Source organism: Leishmania braziliensis, chromosome 33 (assembly GCF_000002845.2).
Source record: "Leishmania braziliensis MHOM/BR/75/M2904 complete genome, chromosome 33".
In the NCBI taxonomy this organism is placed as follows: Eukaryota; Euglenozoa; class Kinetoplastea; order Trypanosomatida; family Trypanosomatidae; genus Leishmania; species Leishmania braziliensis.
In genome coordinates, this window is record NC_009325.2 from 155732 (window position 1) to 173987 (window position 18256).

At 59.5% G+C, this 18256-nt stretch overlaps 6 protein-coding genes across 6 annotated transcripts; all 6 read right to left on the reverse strand.

The window, feature by feature from the left end:
* Positions 1 to 719: 719 nt before the first annotated feature.
* LBRM_33_0460 (putative deoxyribodipyrimidine photolyase) lies at positions 720 to 2345 on the reverse strand (the record flags this gene model as incomplete). The annotated part of the gene is made up of 1 exon (XM_001567766.2): positions 720 to 2345. One exon carries the CDS (start codon positions 2343 to 2345, stop codon positions 720 to 722), a length of 1626 nt encoding a protein of 541 aa, XP_001567816.2.
* A 999-nt stretch (positions 2346 to 3344) lies between these two features.
* On the reverse strand, positions 3345 to 5393 carry LBRM_33_0470 (conserved hypothetical protein; the record flags this gene model as incomplete). The annotated part of the gene is made up of 1 exon (XM_001567767.2): positions 3345 to 5393. One exon carries the CDS (start codon positions 5391 to 5393, stop codon positions 3345 to 3347), a length of 2049 nt encoding a protein of 682 aa, XP_001567817.2.
* Positions 5394 to 6224: 831 nt separating this feature from the next.
* Positions 6225 to 9431, reverse strand: LBRM_33_0480 (conserved hypothetical protein; the record flags this gene model as incomplete). Its single annotated transcript, XM_001567768.1, has 1 exon — positions 6225 to 9431. One exon carries the CDS (start codon positions 9429 to 9431, stop codon positions 6225 to 6227), a length of 3207 nt encoding a protein of 1068 aa, XP_001567818.1.
* A 521-nt stretch (positions 9432 to 9952) lies between these two features.
* Positions 9953 to 10861, reverse strand: LBRM_33_0490 (conserved hypothetical protein; the record flags this gene model as incomplete). Its single annotated transcript, XM_001567769.1, has 1 exon — positions 9953 to 10861. One exon carries the CDS (start codon positions 10859 to 10861, stop codon positions 9953 to 9955), a length of 909 nt encoding a protein of 302 aa, XP_001567819.1.
* A 704-nt stretch (positions 10862 to 11565) lies between these two features.
* Positions 11566 to 14232, reverse strand: LBRM_33_0500 (conserved hypothetical protein; the record flags this gene model as incomplete). The annotated part of the gene is made up of 1 exon (XM_001567770.2): positions 11566 to 14232. One exon carries the CDS (start codon positions 14230 to 14232, stop codon positions 11566 to 11568), a length of 2667 nt encoding a protein of 888 aa, XP_001567820.1.
* A 2584-nt stretch (positions 14233 to 16816) lies between these two features.
* On the reverse strand, positions 16817 to 17323 carry LBRM_33_0510 (putative d-xylulose reductase; the record flags this gene model as incomplete). Its single annotated transcript, XM_001567771.2, has 1 exon — positions 16817 to 17323. One exon carries the CDS (start codon positions 17321 to 17323, stop codon positions 16817 to 16819), a length of 507 nt encoding a protein of 168 aa, XP_001567821.2.
* Positions 17324 to 18256: the final 933 nt, after the last annotated feature.

Genomic DNA, 18256 nt, shown 5'->3' on the forward strand with positions numbered 1-18256 from the left:
CGTCGCGCGAAGCTGTGCGAGACACGCGCCACAGCAATGCGCCGGCCCAGCCACCCCGGCACGGCCCCTGCCCCACCCCACACCCACCCCACGCCCCCACATCGCGCCGGCACCCCGCCCACCATACGGGTGGCGCAAACATGCTACTGGCCGCAGGCCGCTCCGATGCAGCGCCGTCCAGGACCCGGCCGCCGACATCAGCAGCGATACACCGCCCTGACATCCCTGCGTCGTGGGCGCTGGACCCCCTGTCACCACCAGAAGCGGTGCGGCATTGGGCAGGGAGAGGGGGGGGGGGCTGTCGGGCTTCCCCACACAGAGGGGAGGTGGGGGTAGGTTCCGAACCCTGGGAGACCGCGCACGGGGGCGGCATGTCGTCAATGGCGAGGAGAACGAAAAAGACGCGAAGCGAGAGAAAACGCGAGCGTACGTTTCACACTTGCACGAGCCCTTCAGTGCGGATAAGGCTGAGGAGAATAAATACCTGCGGCTCCTCAAATGCTGTGCGCTCGCCGGTGTGCCTGGGGCCCGTTGAAGGTGTGTGTGTGTATCTGCGGGGAAGGATGTGTGGTGAAATAGGTTTGCCGCGTGATGGCGGTGACGAGAGAGGTGAGGGAAGAGGAGGTGAGTAGCACACCACGCCTCTTCCTCAGCACCCTTCGCCGCTGCCATCGCCGAACCGCACATCAATCCAACAGGAAAGGTGGGGGGCACATTGACTAGTTCATCTTGGACTTGCCGTACTTCTTGTACTCTTCGATGATTGCCTTAGTGGCGGCCTTGGTGTCGACAATCGGCACGGGGTACGACGTGGTGTACGCCCCTCTCTTTCCCATGTCATCCCGCTTCTTCGAGTAGTTGGTCGTTGCTTTGTCTCTGTCCTTTGCACAGTACTCCTCCCACTTGTGCACCACGCTCGGCGGCACCTCCGCCAGCTCAGGCACCCACTGGAAGATGAACTTGCAGTCCGGGTCAAAGCGCTCTGACTGGCGAAAGGCGTTGAAGGTGCGGAAGTACGGCTGCGCGTCTGCACCCTGGCCCGAGGACCAAAGCCAACCACCGTTGTTGTTCGCGACGTCGTAGTCCACAGCCACTGTCGCAAACCAGCGCTCACACTCGCGCCAGTCGATCCCCAACACCTTGACAGCAAAGTTGGAGATGACTAAGCGGCAACGGTTGTGACACCATCCGGTGGCAGTCAAGCATCGCACGGCGGCGTCGACAAGCGGTACACCAGTGCGCCCCTCTTTGAAGGCCTCAAAGTGCTCTGCCTTCCAGTTCCACGTGTAATTGTCGTAGGACGGCTGGAACGGCGCATTCTGCTTCGGCTGTGTCGCCTTCATGATATTCTTTTTGCCAAGGAAGGAGTTCAGCTGCCCTTGCAGGAGTCGTGGGCGCGTGAAGGCCAGCATCGCATAGAACTCCCGCCACACAAGTTGACGAGTGAAGGGGTGCCCAGTGCCGAGAGCCTGCACACTGGCGTGCCACACCTCCCGCGTCGACACCGTGCCACACTTCATGTGCGGGCTGAGGTGCGATGTTTTGTCTCCTGCAATGTCGTCGCGAACATCCGCGTACCTCCTCAGTGTCTCCACGCACGCCAGTCGTTTCAGCCCCTCTGCACGGCCGCCGTGGTCCTGCACCTGCGGCATGTGTGTGTACAGTCGAGCAGGGTTCACCAGGTGATGCTCTAGGTGCTTCTTCGGCTGCGACACCAGCATCGACTGTACCTTCTTCACGTTTCCCCACAGCGGCTCCGCCACCCTGTGGGCGTGCTCCGCCATGAACTTCTTGTAGAACGGTGTGAAGACGCTGTACGGTTGATCGGGGCCTTTGGCCACGTCATCCAGAGGACGCAGCGAGTAGTCGTGCGGCCCTGTCACGCATACAATGCCATGCTTCTCCGCGTAGTCCCGCAGCAGCCGATCACGGGAGAGAGCAAAGGGGGTGTAGTCCTCGTTGAATCCAAGCACTTTCACCTCGTAGCCACTATCACGGATGCGCCTCAAGCACTCCTCATCACTGCCGCGCAGGCACACCAGACCGTTACTCAGCTGCGCCGCACCGTCCAAGTCCACGAGGGACTCGCAGAAAAACTGGAAAAAGGCGTCGCCAAAGTACGGGTTCCTCTCCTTGTCGCACTGAATCGGGTTGAAGAAGAACGCCGTCAGCACCGAGATGGAGCGGTGCGCGGCCTCGTCGCAGAGCGCCTGCAGGCCGGTGTTGTCCACCACACGCAGATCACGGCGGAAGAGAAACAGAGCCACCTCCTCTCGCTCTGCGTGCGACCTCTTTTCTGCTGCCGAGGAGCCGGTGGACGGGGAGCGGCTGCGACAGCGCTTCATCTTGATGAGCGACCGTGCGGAGGCGGCATTGAAGGTGAATACGCGTGTACGGCTTGCACCACCACCCTGCGAGATCAGAGGGGCGAGAGCGAAGTAGTTCTTTGGGCCGTAGCGTATTAGAAACAGTGAAGGTTTGTGGCGCCAGGGATTCGGGGGGGGGGGGTGCAGAAGCGAGAAAGTAAAACAGCGCCCCAGCAGTGTTGTGACGAGCGAGCTGTTCTTTTTCTGTTTCCAGCGCCGTTCTGCCTATGGAGACACGTGTATGTTCCTGTGCATGTATTGTGCCTGCAAATGTGTGTGCACGGGTGCGCCCACCGCTGCGGATTCGAGAGCTGCTGAAGCGGGGAGAAAAGAAGGAACAAATGAAAGAAGAGGTCGAGGGGTGGAGGAATAGAGACTGTACAAACAGCGCCTCTGCTAACGTTGTCGAGGCGGAATGAAGCGCGCAAGCCACCACGCTGGTAACGCACCACAGTACTCATCAGTCATGCGGGCAACAGGGTGCACTACGACTCGCACCTCCTGCGTTGTCGATGGTGGACAGCGGCTCATCGTCGGCTGCATCTCTGCCCACTCGACTGCACATTCAAATCGTGCACTCTCCGCGGTGCCAAGAGAGCAGAAATGAGGGACGCCATGTGTGTGCCACTCTGCGAGGAGCTCGCTGTTCACCTCATGTGGATCCCATTCTCCGTTTAAAGCGTCGCTGAGCAAAGTCCAGCAAGGGGAAAATGAAGGAGGGGGAGAGGGGGATCATCAGCGTGATGGAACAAGGCGGTATCTGCTTCGCCTCCACACACACACACACACACATGTCCACAGAAGTCTGCGGACAATATGGGCCTGCACGACAGTTCGTAAACGCCACAACATCCGCTCCTGTATCGCTCGCAACCTTTCACTCTCCTGCAAAACACTTCCTGTCTTGCGCTCCGTTCACGGTGGAAACCTAGGTAGGGGCACGCGTGGAGCTTCCGTGATATCCGGCTCACACTGCACTCACAGACAGCGGTGCAGAAGGCGATGAAGCGGGTACGCAGTGGACCTAATGCCTTCGGCAGCCACCGGCGGAACTGCGTCGTCACAGTCAGCGTGACGAGCTGCGAGATCACAGTCCTCAGCAGCCGTGGACACCTCCCCGCAAAACACAGCCGCGAGCACGCGCAGGTTCCCAACAGAAGTCGCTGGTATACGTGCCACCGTTGAAGGAGCCGACATTGACCCTCTGTCGCTGTGGCTGATGGAGAGGATGGTAGGAGTGCGCAACAACAGCAGCTGAACCAGCTCCACAAAGCTGCCAGACGCGCCGGGAAAGTGCTTGGGCACTCGCACAACACTGGGCGACGATTTCATGCGCGTAAGCGGTGCTACTTTGTAATCCTCACTCACGCATGCCAACGTGCCTTGTCTTTGTGCACGCAACCTTGCGACTTCCTCTGCCCAAGCCTGCATCTCGGCCCTGTTCTCAGAAGGAAGCAACAGAATGCCCAGTGTTTCGCTGTACTCCTCCATCACAATACCCTTGCGTTGCTGTAAAACACGTAGCTGCGGTGCACCCCAAGCACTTTCGCCGCCGGTGGCTGAGGCAAAGTGGGCATGACACGCACCTCGAGAGCGACGCGACCGCACAGGCGCTGACGTGAGCTCCAGTTCTTGCACCTCTACCGCAGCACCAAACAGCGGGAACAAGCGGGCGAGAGAAAGGGGCAGCGCACCCACTCCCTTTGTGCGCGTCGCCAACACCGATGCCAGCGCTGTAGCACTCGCGCACTCAAGACGAAGCTGAGCAACGATGCTCAGTCGCTCTGCGACGACGCCTGCTGCCAGTGCCCACATCCTCGTAGCGGAAGAGCTGAGAATGCAACGAACGACCTCCTTGCGCTGGCGACGACTCGGACGCGAGACTGCACTGCGGTCGGCAGCCAGTTGTGCCGCCACTGCAGGCACCTGACCAGTTTCAGGCATCGCAGCTGCAGCTCTCACGCCTGTCACGACGTCACCTCGCTTTCTAGGTATCTGGATGTTGTAATGCACTTCTCTCGCACTGCGGTGAGCAGCGCGGAGACGACGAATGGCGCAGCGCTTCTCTGTGGCGTCGTTCAATGCAAGCATCGACAACGGCGGGGTGGAACATACCAGTCTCTCTGACGTTGGTATTGTCTTCGACGCCAGTGTCACCGTTGCGGCTCTCTCCTCTTCTCCTGTTTCACTACCCGCAGTACATACCGCATGCATGGCTGGTGAGAAACTACCGCGAGTACCAGTCCTAGTCTCGTTGTTGGAGAGTGCTGTGTACCAGTAGCGACGCAACGCCGAGGCCCGCGAGACCCTGCGCGAGTTCCGCAGAATCTTCCGCGTTGTACACCGCCGCCTCCAGACATCGCGCCGGGTTTGAGAAACTGTGGTGGCCGTAGTAGCCCGCAAGGGAGGCTCATGCAGAAGCAGCTGTTTCTCCTCCATTCGCGCGTGTTTAGGAGCGCCCTTTTCGCCATCCTGGCCAGCGCCGCCGCCGGTGCTGCGCAACGCTGGCATGGGGTCGGAACGACTGCGCTTGCGCTCCTCATCCTCCTGCAGACGCTTAGCACGCAGCTCTTGATAGCGCGACGTGAGCGTTGCAGAAACCGCCATCTCGCGGGACCGCTGCATCTCTTTCGTCGCCAGCACCGCTGGGAGTTGCGTGTGGGTTGTGAGCACCGTTGTAGTAGAGACTGAGGCATTTTTTGATTGATTAGCAGCGGTGCGGAGGCTTGAGGACGCAGTCCCTGACTGTGCGGGGGGTTCCTGGGACGTGCGGGAGACATCCAGCGACAATCCCCTTCTCCTTGCCTTCGCCTTCTCGCGTGCAGCGGACTCTGTCTTGTGAGCCTGCATTCCCAACATGAGCGGATTCACGCCGCGCTCCACAGCCTCCACTATCTTCGATGGTGGCGCCGTTGAAGAGGTCGATCCATGGCGCCGGTGGGCTTTCGCTACTGCAGTATGCTGTGCTGCGACAACAAAGCCGCGGTGGCGCGCGAGGAGGTTGTCTAAGACAGAGCCGGGATCCATGGCGAGGTCGATTCTCTGGCGAGTGGGTTTTGCGCGCAGACGTCTCCTTTTCGCTTTCTCGTTTGTAACTCGGCGGGCCAACCGCCGTCCTTCACGCGTCGCTTCCGCGGCTACCAGCACAAGCGGCTGCTCCGGTCTTGGGTGGCCAACGTGCTGTGGAGAAGCGTTCCGTGGCAAAGCCGCCGTGGCATCTGGTTTTTCAAAGAGGCAAAAATAGGGAGAGAGCGGTGAAGACGTAGGCGAGTACGCAAAGCACAAGAGGGGAGAACGGCATTTAGGGCATGTGGCGCGTACGATGTTAAAAGGGGGACAGTGAGCCGCAGGGCGGCATATGACACCACCTCGTGCAATCTCCCCCTGCGCAATGACATTTCCTCTCGTAGCCCTTGTCCTCAGGCAGAAAAGTAATGCTTGGCGCGTCATCGAATGTGTGTGGGGGTTTGGGGGGAGGAGGAGGGGCTACGCATGTGAAAAAAGTTATCGTCGTGTGATGGATGCGGTGCACCAAAGACGTTGGCTAGCTCCAGAAGAAATGGTGCAGGTCAGTGATGAGGAGCTGAAACCACCACGTCGCCATGCATTTGGCTCCTAATTCGCGGCGTCGACGCCTCGTCGCTACACCCACACAGGGACCCTCTCTCGTCGTGCAGCGGGCTGATGTGGTTAGGCGTGGGTGGACGCGTGGGAGGTGGCGGAGGGGGGGGAAGAGAAGTCCTCAGAGCCTCACCAGTTCTTCGAACGAAGGGCAGAAGAACTGACATGTACGTACGTATGTGTGCATTTAAGCACTGCCTACCTCCTGCGGGTGTGGACACCATCCCACAGACCACGTCAAGCGTACCACTGTATGAGGTGGACCGGTGAGCAGGACAGCGGATCGTAAAGCAATGCCTCGAGCTCCCGCACTGCACGTCCTTGCCCGAGGTCAAACACGCGCTGACGGCGGCTGCGGGCTCGCTTTCGCGGCACCTCGTCTCGCTGAAGCAATGCGCTGCGACGAAGAAGATCCTCCGCTACCTCAGGAGGGGCGAGCAGATAGTCGGGTGCGCAAGTAGCAGCAGCGGTGTCACCAACCAGAGAGACGGCACTCCAGTGGACCCCGGGCGCCGTCACGGACGACACATTTTTGTCCTCGTTGGTGAGAGCGGCAAGATTGGCGCCGCCGCTAGCCTCGCTCGCTGTTGGCGGGAAGCAACACCACACAGGTGCCACCACGCACCCAAACCGCTGGGCAAAGAAGCCCGACGACGACACAACACCGATGCGTGTCACTAACGGTGCGCGCAGCACACGGTCACCTCTGTGCTGCCACCACTGGCACCGCAGCAGGATCGCTCCCGTATTGCTGTGCAGGGTGGGGAGCAGGCGATCGCTGTGTGCTGCGCGTACAAAGACACGACACGCCGCATTCGAGGCATTTCCGTAGTACTCCAGGGTGTGCAGGTACGAGGGAAGAGGCGCGCTCGCCAGCGTCGCAGCGGTAGACGTGCCGTCCATTGAAGTGCGACTGCGCTTCGTACCCCACCTCGCCACCCGGGCCTTTCTTGGTGTGGGTCGGCTCTGCTGACGTCGCCGCTGCTGCGCCGCGGCCGAAGGGCGGGACAGCCCGTAGTCCAGGGGGTAGGCAGGATGGCCTAGCAAGTGGAGGAGGGTAACGCGATCCTGAAAGCCAAGCGCACGGCACCGGCCGCGCAGGGCAGCACCGCTACGCGTTGGTTTAACCGGCGAGGGAGCCATGAGAAGAAACCCAAAGAAACGCCGAGCCAGATGGAAGTGCGCGCGACGCGTCTGCCACGACACTAGGCACATTCGTCGGACCGAAAGGGTGGTGATGGCCTGTGTCACACCTGGGGAAGCTGCAGACCGAGCGGCGGTGTCACCGATGTGCACGCTCGGCGCATGTCTCCCGCTCGCAGGACTGCAGTAGAGCAGCGCAAGGCGCCACACGCACGGAGCTGCAGTTCCTTTCCCGGACCTGTTGCAGTGCGGATCTAGTAGAAACGGTGAGGAGAAGCTCGGGTACGCAACGAGGAAGAGGCGTGATGATTGCCGCGCAGGCGACGAAGCCCCCTGAGGATGTCCATGCGCGGCAGCTCTTGCATCTGCAGCCCCCGAACCGCCGCTTGGTGCGGTCTTTCGGGGAGAGGACTTGAGCGGCGTTCTCCTGCGAACGCGCAGGTCACTGCGGGAGCGAGGTGGGCGCAGCTGCAGCCGCCGGTAAGCACGGGCACAGCGCTGGAGAGTACCCTTGAGCGTTGACAGCGCCTCAGGCTCCGACTCTGAGGAAAGCGCCGAGGGGTCGCACCGCCAGAATTCAAACACAGAGGCGCGCGCCACGCTCAGCGAGCACGGGTTCCAAAATGAAACAAGCTGAATTTGCAGCTGCGCCGTAGCGCGGCGCGTGAAGTGAACCGGGGCCTCACTGAAGAGAAGAACGTCCACGGCAGTGGGCGCAGCTTTGGCGCGCAGTGAGGCCACTAACACCACTGGCACCACACGCGTATGACGAGAGAGTGTGCTGATAGAGCCACGGCACAGATCGGCCGTCTGCAGCGCAGCATCACCGAGGCACGCTGAGCCGGCACCCCACATGTGTCCATGTACGACGGTTGCAGAGGTTCGTCGGGTGCGCTGATGGCGTGCCGTCGGAGAGAGCGCAAAGATGACCCCAGAAGGTGAGGCGCTCACGTCCTCTGCATCAGGACGCAGTCCAAGTGCTTCAATGAGGCTTGCCAGCGCAGGCGAGGCAGCAGACGCTGCATCACGCGGCGAATTTGGTGAAGTCCATACTGTACCAGTAAATGGCCATTTATTCCGCGGCGTCAGCGCATACACGCAGTGATGTGAGAGGTCCGCGAGCATGGTCGCAGCTAAGACAGACGCAGACAGCAACGCGTGGGACTGTGCGGACTGGTCATTCCGCACAATGGGGCTGCGGAAGAGCCATTGACGCTGCTGCTCCGCAAGAGCAGTCGCCCAGCGCTGCAGAAATCGATGATCTTTTCGCGTGGGCTCATGCGGCATGGCGACTCTGGCCTCGCAGGACGTACAACAGCGGAGACGCGCTGCATGGCGGGTTTCACAAGGTGCCGTGGAGCTGCGCGCTGCACCGCCGCCATGCTGCGAGTGTATTGATGATGTCGTTGTCGCCAATGATACGTGCGTGACACAGGGCTGGACGGCAAGTGACACTATACGGTAGTGGAAACGCTTCACCAGCCGCGAGTGCGATGGCAGCCACTGCGTCACCATCTTCTGGGCGACCTCGAAAGGCGGGCGTGCTTTGCGCCCCAGCACTGTAGCTCTCATCGTGTGCTTTCCAGGCCTGCAGCAGCGGCAGAGCCCAACCGGCCGTCCGTACTCGAGTGCGAGTTGCCGAGCGAGGTGCCGTCGCCGCGCCACCGGACGCCGGCGGTGCCACAGCCGACGCCGACGACGCAGCCAGAGGGCCCATTGCGCATGTGACAACAGGCGTTGATGGGTTCGCTTGATGCGCAGTCGCCGCAGCTTGGCTTGCTGCTGGGGAGTTAGGACGGAACTTTCACTGGTCGCGCGCTGCGAGATGTCATCGGCAGAGCTGAAATGCAACCCCGGCTCCGTCATCCAGAGGTAGGTGCGGTCGCGAATCTCTTGCGCGGAAAAGCTCATGGCGAGTACCGGGGCACCGCTGCGACTGCCACTCGTGGCCAAATATGGAAGGCTGCCGGCAGGGTAATCGGCACCACCCCCGGCACTCTTTTTGGCTTTGCGCGCCATCCGTTGCTCTCGTTTTGCCTGTGCCTTGACTTCCTGAAGGACGCGTGACACCGGCACATTCGCGGAGGCAGGGCGGCGGTAAGCCGGCGTCATCGCGGCCGTGTGGGTCAGAGGGGAAGAAGAGACGGCTTCCTCCCAACTGGCATTGGTGTGCATCGCTGATGGAACAGGAATAGACATCTTGCGCTGTAGTTGGGTTACGGCTGCAGGCTGCCGAAACAGAAAGGCCGAAAAGGCGGCGACATCCGCTTGGCGCTCGTGGAACAGAGCAGCAGCATCCATGTCTTCTGAAAGTTCAGAAATTCGGTTGGCTCAATGGCCAGCGCACTGCAGGAGCGGAGCACAGGGAGGAAGAAGGAGGGCGCAGGAAGCGAAGGATAGAGACAGAAACACCAGGATTGGGATGGGAAGAGCGCGGGTTGGAGAAGTCCCATCAAGTCACTTCCAACGCTTCTCGCGAATGCAGTCGAGCTTAGAAGCATTCGCAGCTATGATGGCTAAGCTCTGAGCGGAGGGGGGAGGAGCAAGGGAAACCCAAAGGATCAGAGGTGGTGGTGCAGGACGCTGCGTTCGTCTTACGTCGCTCGACCTCTTCGTAGGTCGTCAACTAGCCCATTAATGGAGCGCACTGTGACGCACACACACGCACACGCACATATATATATATACGTGTTATGCTAGAAGAAGCAGAGGAGATGGGCAAGAAGGCGGGAGAAGCAACGCCAGCGTGTGTGCAGGCGCAGTCATCGCACAAACCTCAGCAGCGTCACTTCCCCACCCCGCTCCTTCCAAGGGCCTTAACTTCACGCTAGTGCACACTCAGTAGCGGCGTTGCGCCAGTACGCCGTGACTGGAGGGGGACCATGGCGCTCCCACTTCTCCAGAAGGGCAGTCATCTCGGCAGCACGTGGAATACCCAAGTGCTTTCCAGAAGACGTCACGATGAACACCGGCAGCAAGTGATTCAGTTTTTCATGAAAGTGCACCACCACCTCGCGCAGCAGCACTGCTTCAAGCTGCCGTTCCACCGAGATCGCCTGCGACGCAGCAGCCTCATTGGAGGGACGGAGGCTGTTGGACGTAAGCTGCGCCAGTGCCACAGCACGATGCTGCGCGCACGTGTACTCGTAGCAGCGCAGCAGTCCTTCATCACCGATGGCCTCCAGTTTGTCCGAGTCACTTACGTAATCTCGGACTGCCACCCAGCTGCTGCTTTTCGCCGCCGCCTCCACACCGTCACTCAACGCGGGCAGAAACCAACGCATGCCCAACTTCACCTCCTTTGAGTAGGAGATGGCATCCAGTGAGGTCAGCAGGAGTTGCGACACCTTCCGCGCCCTCCCTTCTTCCCCGCTGGTGTCAGTGCGTGGCAGAGGAACGTAAAAGAGACTCGGATCCGTGTTGGCCGCGCGAGTCACCAGCGCTGCCGCCTCGGCAGCAACAAAGGACTTCACTCGCTCCAGGAGAGCGCCACTAGCGTCGTACTTGTGGTCCGCCACGTCATGTAGCATGCCCACTAGTATAATTCTGTAGAGCATTCCGGCCTTCTCCCCTGGCGTCACGCTGGCGGCGGTGTCCATGAAGTACAGTAAGATTGCCTGTTCCGTCACTTTGCGCATGTGTCCAAGGCCGTGCGAAGCATCACGGTCAGCACAGGCAGAGGCCACAAAAGAGGTGCAGCGAGCCCACAGCTCGTAATGCAACGCCTCCATGGATGTGAGGGAGGATAGGCCTATGTCAAGGAGGGAAGGGAAAGGAAGCGGAGATGGACGTGTAGTGAGGTACGGAGAGAGGGAAGAAATCAACTGCTCTTGTGCCGCGGATGGCTTCTCTCCCTCTACGACGCACAGAGTGTGTGGCGTCGCCGTAGTCGTGGCGTCTCTGGGGATGCCTCAGCCAACGCACAAGGGCAACAGTGCGATGCAGATGAACAAATGGCACGCGAAGAACCTCAAGGCGCAGAAAAGAGGGGAGGGAAGGGGGCGGAGCAGAGTGAGAGCGCAAAGCGCATCACCTCAACATCGCACGGAAAGGAAAGAGAGAGAGAGACGCATCAGAAGGCAGTGCGACTATGGGTGACTTGTGTGTTCCAGTCAAAGGGCCTCTTCACTGAAAGGTCAAAACGCAACCCGACATGCAGACGAGGATGAGTTCACGCGTGTGTGTGTGTGGGGAGGGGGGGTCGGCGGGTGCCGCCGCGGCCGCCCCTCCCAAAAATGTACATCCACATGATGCCCGAAAGGGTCAAAAAAAACAAACAGTGCCGCCACGTACGTGTAATACTCTTTGGTATGTCGTGGCGTGTCTCTGTACTCCTTTCCGCCAGGGCAGAGCAAGAGGGACACACTCGCACATGGCCACAGGTGTTCGTTGGGTGGTAGTCTACAGTGCGCCAAGTACCCTTCAAGTGATTGCACTATACGCACTGGGCACCATCCTCCATGCAGGAAAGCAGCTCTATGTGCTCCACTGCGGTCACTCCACACGCCTCCAACTCCACCGAGTATCGTGCCAGGAAAGACCCCAAGGCTCCGGCCTCACCTACATGCGACAGCCACTCGGCTCTCCACGCCAGAAGCTGTACGTAGTGCTCCTGAAAGCAGCGCGCCACGCAACGGCGCACAAGAGGGTCCACAACAAACGGCAGCTGCATCAGTACGGCCTGCTCGCGCACCGCACCGCAGCACTCCGCGTGCCGCGTGCCGTGCGCCACATCCTCAGCAGCGTTTACCGCTCGCAAATGCCGACCGCGACTGAAGACGAGGTACATGCGCAGCCCGGTCAAGAGGGGGTGGCTGGCCGGCATGAGCATCTCCAGTTCCTCCAGTGTGTTGGCGCAGAGATGAATGAGCTCGGCGCTGAGAGTAGAGCCCAGTCCTCTCGCGACCGTCGAGTAGGCGAATGCTTCCAAGCGAAGCCGAAGCCGCAGAAAGTGCGTAGGCAAAAGAGTCCGGGCGACGCACGCGTCGAGGTCAACGAGGCGTCGCATCGCTGTCACCATCGAATCGCGTGCTTTCCCTGAGGTTTCCGCTTCATCCTCACCCTTCGCCAACTGCACTGGAATGTCATCCAGCTGCAGCTGCAACTGAGCGGCAACGGAGTTCCTTTCTTCCGTGGCGCTGTCAGCCTCACAAGTCCTTCGCCGATGGGGACAGTGCTCCCCATGACGGAACACTGTGGCCCATTCCGACGCGCAAGTCGCTCCGAGGATGCTGATGGGCGGCTCAGACTCCCCCCTGATATCTGGCTCGTAGATGAGCTGTCCGCACTCGCCGCACAAATGCCCATGTAGCAACGCGGCTTTCCGTTCGCACAAGTGGCAGCGGCACCGAAACCCAAGCATTTCAGCCAGCTCCGTCTGGGACACTGTCAGGGCTGTAGTGGCAGGCACGTACGACACCGTGATCTCCTCGCCACTCTCGATACCTCGCAGCGCAACTAGGGACACCACGACGCCGTCATCGTCGCCGTCGTGGAGACGTCCAGGTGTCCTGTCGAGCACAAGAAGCGCGTTAGGAACACACGCGTGGTTGAGGTGGCGCAAGAACGGGAAAAGCGCCTTGGCGGACACATCGCTCGCACACAGAGAAGTGTACGCAGCGACGTCACACTCGCCGGCAGCTCGCTTCAGTCCTGCTTTGACGCATCTGTGATGCTCATCACGCTCCTTGTGGCAATACGACCGGGGTGGAGGGTCAATGCGAAATTCATCTATGCCTCGCACGTCGAGAAGCAGCTGAGGAGCAGATGGAAGAGACGTATGGGCCTCGCCTCCGCGCCAGTTCAGCACTCGGAGTTGCGACGCGTCGGCAGTGAAGTGTGAGTTGCAAGAAGCTTTTTTTGGTCCCACCTCCGTCTGTGGCTTTCCGGCCCAGTCGACCGCCACCCGCGACACGCGCGGGGAGGGCTGAAGAACAGAAGCATCGCGCATCACAAGCGCGGCCCACTGGCGCCAGCCGCCGCACAGGAGATCGGGGAAGCCGGCCAGAAGGCTAAGAAGCTGCGCTGTCGCACTGCACTCCACATTCTCTATTATAAGCGGCACTGAGTCCTTGCCCTGGCGTGTCCCAGAGCTCGGCACGGCGGACACTTTTTTCGAGACAGGAGCAGTCGCTGTGTCTTCTTGGCAGCGCCGCGCACTCTCTTTCCAGATCCGCATTCTGCACTTCATATGCTCCGTGGTGGTGGCGACGTCGCTCATGGCCTCGGTGCCGCCTTGACAATACACCCGCACCTCCGCGTCGGCCACCGTGGCAAGCGCGGCCTCGCGGGCGAGTAGCTCTCCCTCTCCGACAGCGCCGATGGCCACCAGACCACACCCAGCGACGCTGCGGGTTGGATCAATGCTGAGCTCCACATTAGAGTGCAGAAAAAACTGAGCGCACCCAGAGAATGATGACGATGCTCCAAGGAGTGCAAGCAGGAGAGTACGGATACGATCGAGGATGTGCTTGTCGGCTGGCGCGGCGGCAGTGTGCGACGCAGCGATGCGGGCCACTTGCTGAGCCCCGAGAATCTCATGCACCGCACTGAGAGAAGCCACTGCCACTGCCATTTCCGCTTCGGCTACAACTATGAACTCGGTCGCTGTTGTTAGCGTCCGCAAAAGTGAATTCGACGCCAGTTCTACGCTTGCCTCGGCGTACATGTGAAGTAGCTCCCGAATGTGACCATCGGGAAGGCAAACAGAGGGACTGGGCGTGAGAGAAATACGACCATTGACATGACGCCACACGTCGTACAATGTGACCACGGCATCTCGCATGGCGTCATCGCAGCCATCCGCATCTGCGCCTGGCGAGCTCGAAGCAGCGGATAGGTGCGATAGCACGATATCAATATGCGCCTCTCTCTCATCGCCATTGCTGGTGGCGTCACGATTTGCTCGAAGCACGGCTGTCAACGCTGCGCCAGTGAGCTGTGGCGGTGGTGCAGGAAGCAGCGTAGAAACACGGCAGTCCGTCAGTGTCACTGTGCTGGGGTAAAGTCGGCGTCCGCTCTCTTCGTGATCGTCGCAATCGGCCTCGCCATTGAGTGGCATCCATGGGTGAGACGTGCCGCGTACGAGTAGCGCGCTTGGCATTTGCCGCAGAACGGCAGACAGCTCGCCGTCTGAAGGAATCGCCACACGCTCAGCCAACCATCGACACACAAGAAGCACAAGACAGCAGTGGAGATATGAAACTGACGCGTACACGGAGAGCTCATCCCCGTCACTCCATGGACAGTCTTTTCTGGAGAACAAGGCGGTGGATGGCGGCGCCGTGGAGTTACGCAAGCCGCTGGCCACTACAGAAAGCGAGCGCAGCAATGACAACACCGCCATCGACGATGATAGCAGCGGTTCATCACTAGTAAGAATCGCCGCGCTAGGCGAAGCGACATCGTCGTCCCACGTGTCGCGGTAATCCGTATGGGCAGCGTTCATGGCGGTTAGCTTGGTAACGCTGTGTCACTGGCATCGCTCATGTACGTTGACAGTCGCATAGGTCAGCGAGGGCTGTTTTCCCTTCGCTCGTCCACGTCGACAACAGAACGAGAGAGGGAAGGACGAATGCCACGGAAGAAAGAGTGTGCTCAAGAGGTACGACTGCAGAAGAGGGGCCGCATTGATGGCGCCACGGATGAATTTTTTCCCGTGCTTAGCGTGTTTGGCCAATCGAAGACAAAAGGAAGGAAAGGAGAGCGCAGCACGGAGAGGGAAGGGGAGGGAAAAAAGTGGAGCGTTGACGAAGAAGGGCAGCGCATGGTGTGCGCGCAGATTTTCACGGTGCACATACACGCATTCGCGAACGCAAACGGTACCCCGCTTTGCGCATACAGATGTGCAGGCGAGCACACACACACGCGCACCGCCTCGTTCACAAGGCACAACCCCCTCCTCGTCCTCCTCCCACAGTACTGAGGAAATGGGAAAGGAGAGAAGTAGTGGAAAAGACGCACACTCGCGCGTTACGAAGACACAATAAAAAAAAATATGAAGTGAGAAGCAGCGCTGCTGGCTAAACAGCGCATGTAGCGTGTCACTGTGGTGGAGAGAGGCCAGCCGAGGGGGGAGGGCACGGCGAGACAAGACAGAGATGAGTGAGGGAGACAAGAGTTTAGTGCGCAGCGATGGCGGACGCACGATTTTTTTTTTTTTGGGGGGGGGGGGCGCACCCGATCCACCAAACTGTCTTCCCTACAACGGCTCCGAGTCAGGCATGTGCCGGCCACTGCTGATGCTGGTCACCCAGGCACAGATAGGCGCGCACGCACACACGTAGCGAACATCAAGCAGTCGGCGACGGATAAAAAAGAGGAAATATCGCTCCTGATGGCACCACAAAGGAAAAAGGCCGACCATACGCGGGTGCGGTACGCCTCCGCATCGACCGTCATCACCGTCACCGGAAGGGCATTGAGTGACCTTCACAGCACCATCCGATTCTCCGCCTTGTCGTTTGAGGAAGCGGCGGTTGTTCCAGCAATGGGCGATTACATCAGTGAAGGAGCCACAAAGCAGAGGTACGAAAAAGAGCACTGAAATCGTCAACACAGCAGCGAAGAAAAAAAAGAGTGAACGTGTGAAAATGAAGAAACCCGAAGAGGGAAAGGGGGGGAGAGGGCGGATGACATGGCATACCGTGTGGGCTGTCTCCAACGCCAAGGCGTGCAGGACAACACGCAGGCAAACAAGAGCAGCGGAAAGCCACGCCCACCTCTCTCCTATAGAATCGTATAGAGCAAAGAAGTGAATGCCAAGAACATAGGCAGAGCGCAACCACCCGCGCGCGCGCGAGCAACGCGGCGGCTCAATAAACAAGAAGAGAGGGTCTGGGACGGCGGGGATGGGTTGAGGAAGAGGACGAAGCTGAGGGGGAAGCGGTAGCCAGCGTTTCGTCGAGAGCTGTGCTGCATAGCGCGAGTACAACCCACAAGTCGAGTGGGCAAGCAGGCCATGTGGCTCCAAAGCGTCGCCCTTCCCCTAGTCTCACGCCCACCTCCCGTTCCCCCTCCCTCCCTTGACATCATGCTCGCTCTCGCCTCTCTCGCACCTCCAAGGCACATTGCGAGCGGCGGAAGAGAAAACGCAAAGGCAAAACAAAAGACAGAGAGTAACGGAGAGGGGAAGATGGAAACATGAGCGAGAAGGGCATGCAAGACAAGCGAGTTGGGGAAAGCGCAGCAGCGACAGACGAAGAAGCACTCGTGAGTTTGCCAGTCGGCTCTTCAGAAAGGGGGGTCACAAAGAGGAGCGGGGCGTACACGCCGTTATCGGAAAAGGACACGGGTGGCCCGAGAACACACTGAAGGGGCAAAGCCGAACAGAGCAGCACCGCTTTGCCGGTACACCGGTGGAATTCGGAGGTGCAGCAAACGAGAAGCGCCGATATCAGTGAGCAAGGAAGACGAGGACGTTGCAAGAACAAGGTCCCACACACTGCGCACAGCAACGCATGCCCTCCTCCTCTCACACCTCCAGACCAACACCGTAGTGCCAAAACGCTTACGTCCTCCAGCATGATGAATCTCCTCTGGACTTTCTCGTTGCCGCTCACACGCGCCTGCCATTTCCGGCAGACGAAGAGCGTATTAAAAGGCATCAACGAGCGAGAGGAAAAGAGGCAACAAGATAGAATGGATCCCCTTTCGGTATGAGTGTGGTTACGCTTCCTCCAGCGCCGCTACGCCGCTGACAGTGTGTGTGTGTGTGTGCGTGTGTGCGTGCATCTGTCGTCGTCATCATATGGCACAACTTTAAGCATGTTGGTCTTATCGCCATAGACCGGAATCATAATCTTCATGTCCTTCGGGTCGCGGTTCATCGCGCGCTCGTACGCCTTCACGCTGTCCTTGAACGCGAACGTGGCGCTGATCAGCGGCTTCACGTCCATCTTGCCGAAGCTCAGCAAGCGGATGATGCGCGGGTACACGTTGCGGTAGCGGAACACCGTCTGGAACGTGATCTCCTTCGCCTGCGCCATCACAACGTCAAACGGCACAGGCTCAATCGGCATCCCCACCAGCACACAAGTCGCGCCAGGCGCGGCGTGCTCGTAGTAGTGCACGTCACTGCCACAGATGCCCACGCTGTGGATCTTCACTCGGCAGTCGTGGGGGCCGAGCTCGTCGCATACATCCACCTCGCGGATCGCCAGCTCGCTCTTCCTCTCCAGCACGAGGCTCTGCATGAGGACGATTTATTTTTTGGGGGGGCAAGAAGTAGCATACTTAGGTCGTGTGCACTAATCAGAGGTTGAGAGGGGGGTGGTAGGTCAGCTGTGAAGACGAGAGCAGTTCGCAGGTTTTTCCGCAGATGAGAGAAGAGAACAAAATGGATGAGGAGAAGGGAAGTGACGCGGTGGAGAAGGCAGGTGCGCCCATGCACCTACGTATGATAAAGAGTGCACACATGTATGCTGTGACCGCACCCCACAGAGTCTCCGGCCTGGGCTTCACGGCCACGAGTGCAAAGACGACGACTTCACACTCACCTTGCGTAAGAAAAGGCACCAAGCAAGAACGTAGTCAGCGCCATCCAACTGCGCAGCGGCAGTCCAGGTGCGGGAGACCGAGGGGGGGAACAGCACTGCCACCAGACCTGGTAGGGAGAAAACTGCGGCTTGTGCACCCCTTCAAGGGGAAAAAGAGGGCTCACCGTGGAGCAGACTGCCACTAGTGCTCTACGCCTCACTTTTGATCCTTTATCAGGTCCCTTCGCACTGTTTTCCCTTGAGCTCCGCTGCCCTGCCTTCGGATGAGATCGCTGCTCGGCTGGGTCACATGTAACTGCAGATTTACATGCACCTGCCGGTTTCATTAAAGATATGCTGCTGTGCCACTGCACTCCATTGCCCTGTGTGTTTTTTTGATTTCGTGTGAGTGTGGGGGGAGGGAGTTATGGCGTGCCCAGTGCTCCATCAAGCGCGTAGAAGACGGGTGAAGAGAGAGAGGGAGGGGGGAGGCAGTGGATATGAGGAATGGAAAGGATTCCTCATTCGCACAAGTTCCACAAGAGGGAAAGAAAAAAAAGGAGCCACATGAGGTGATGATAAACTGCGGAACGAAAAATATGTTGAGCATGAAAAGGAGAGGAAGGGGATGAAAGAGAGTCCGCACTGTTG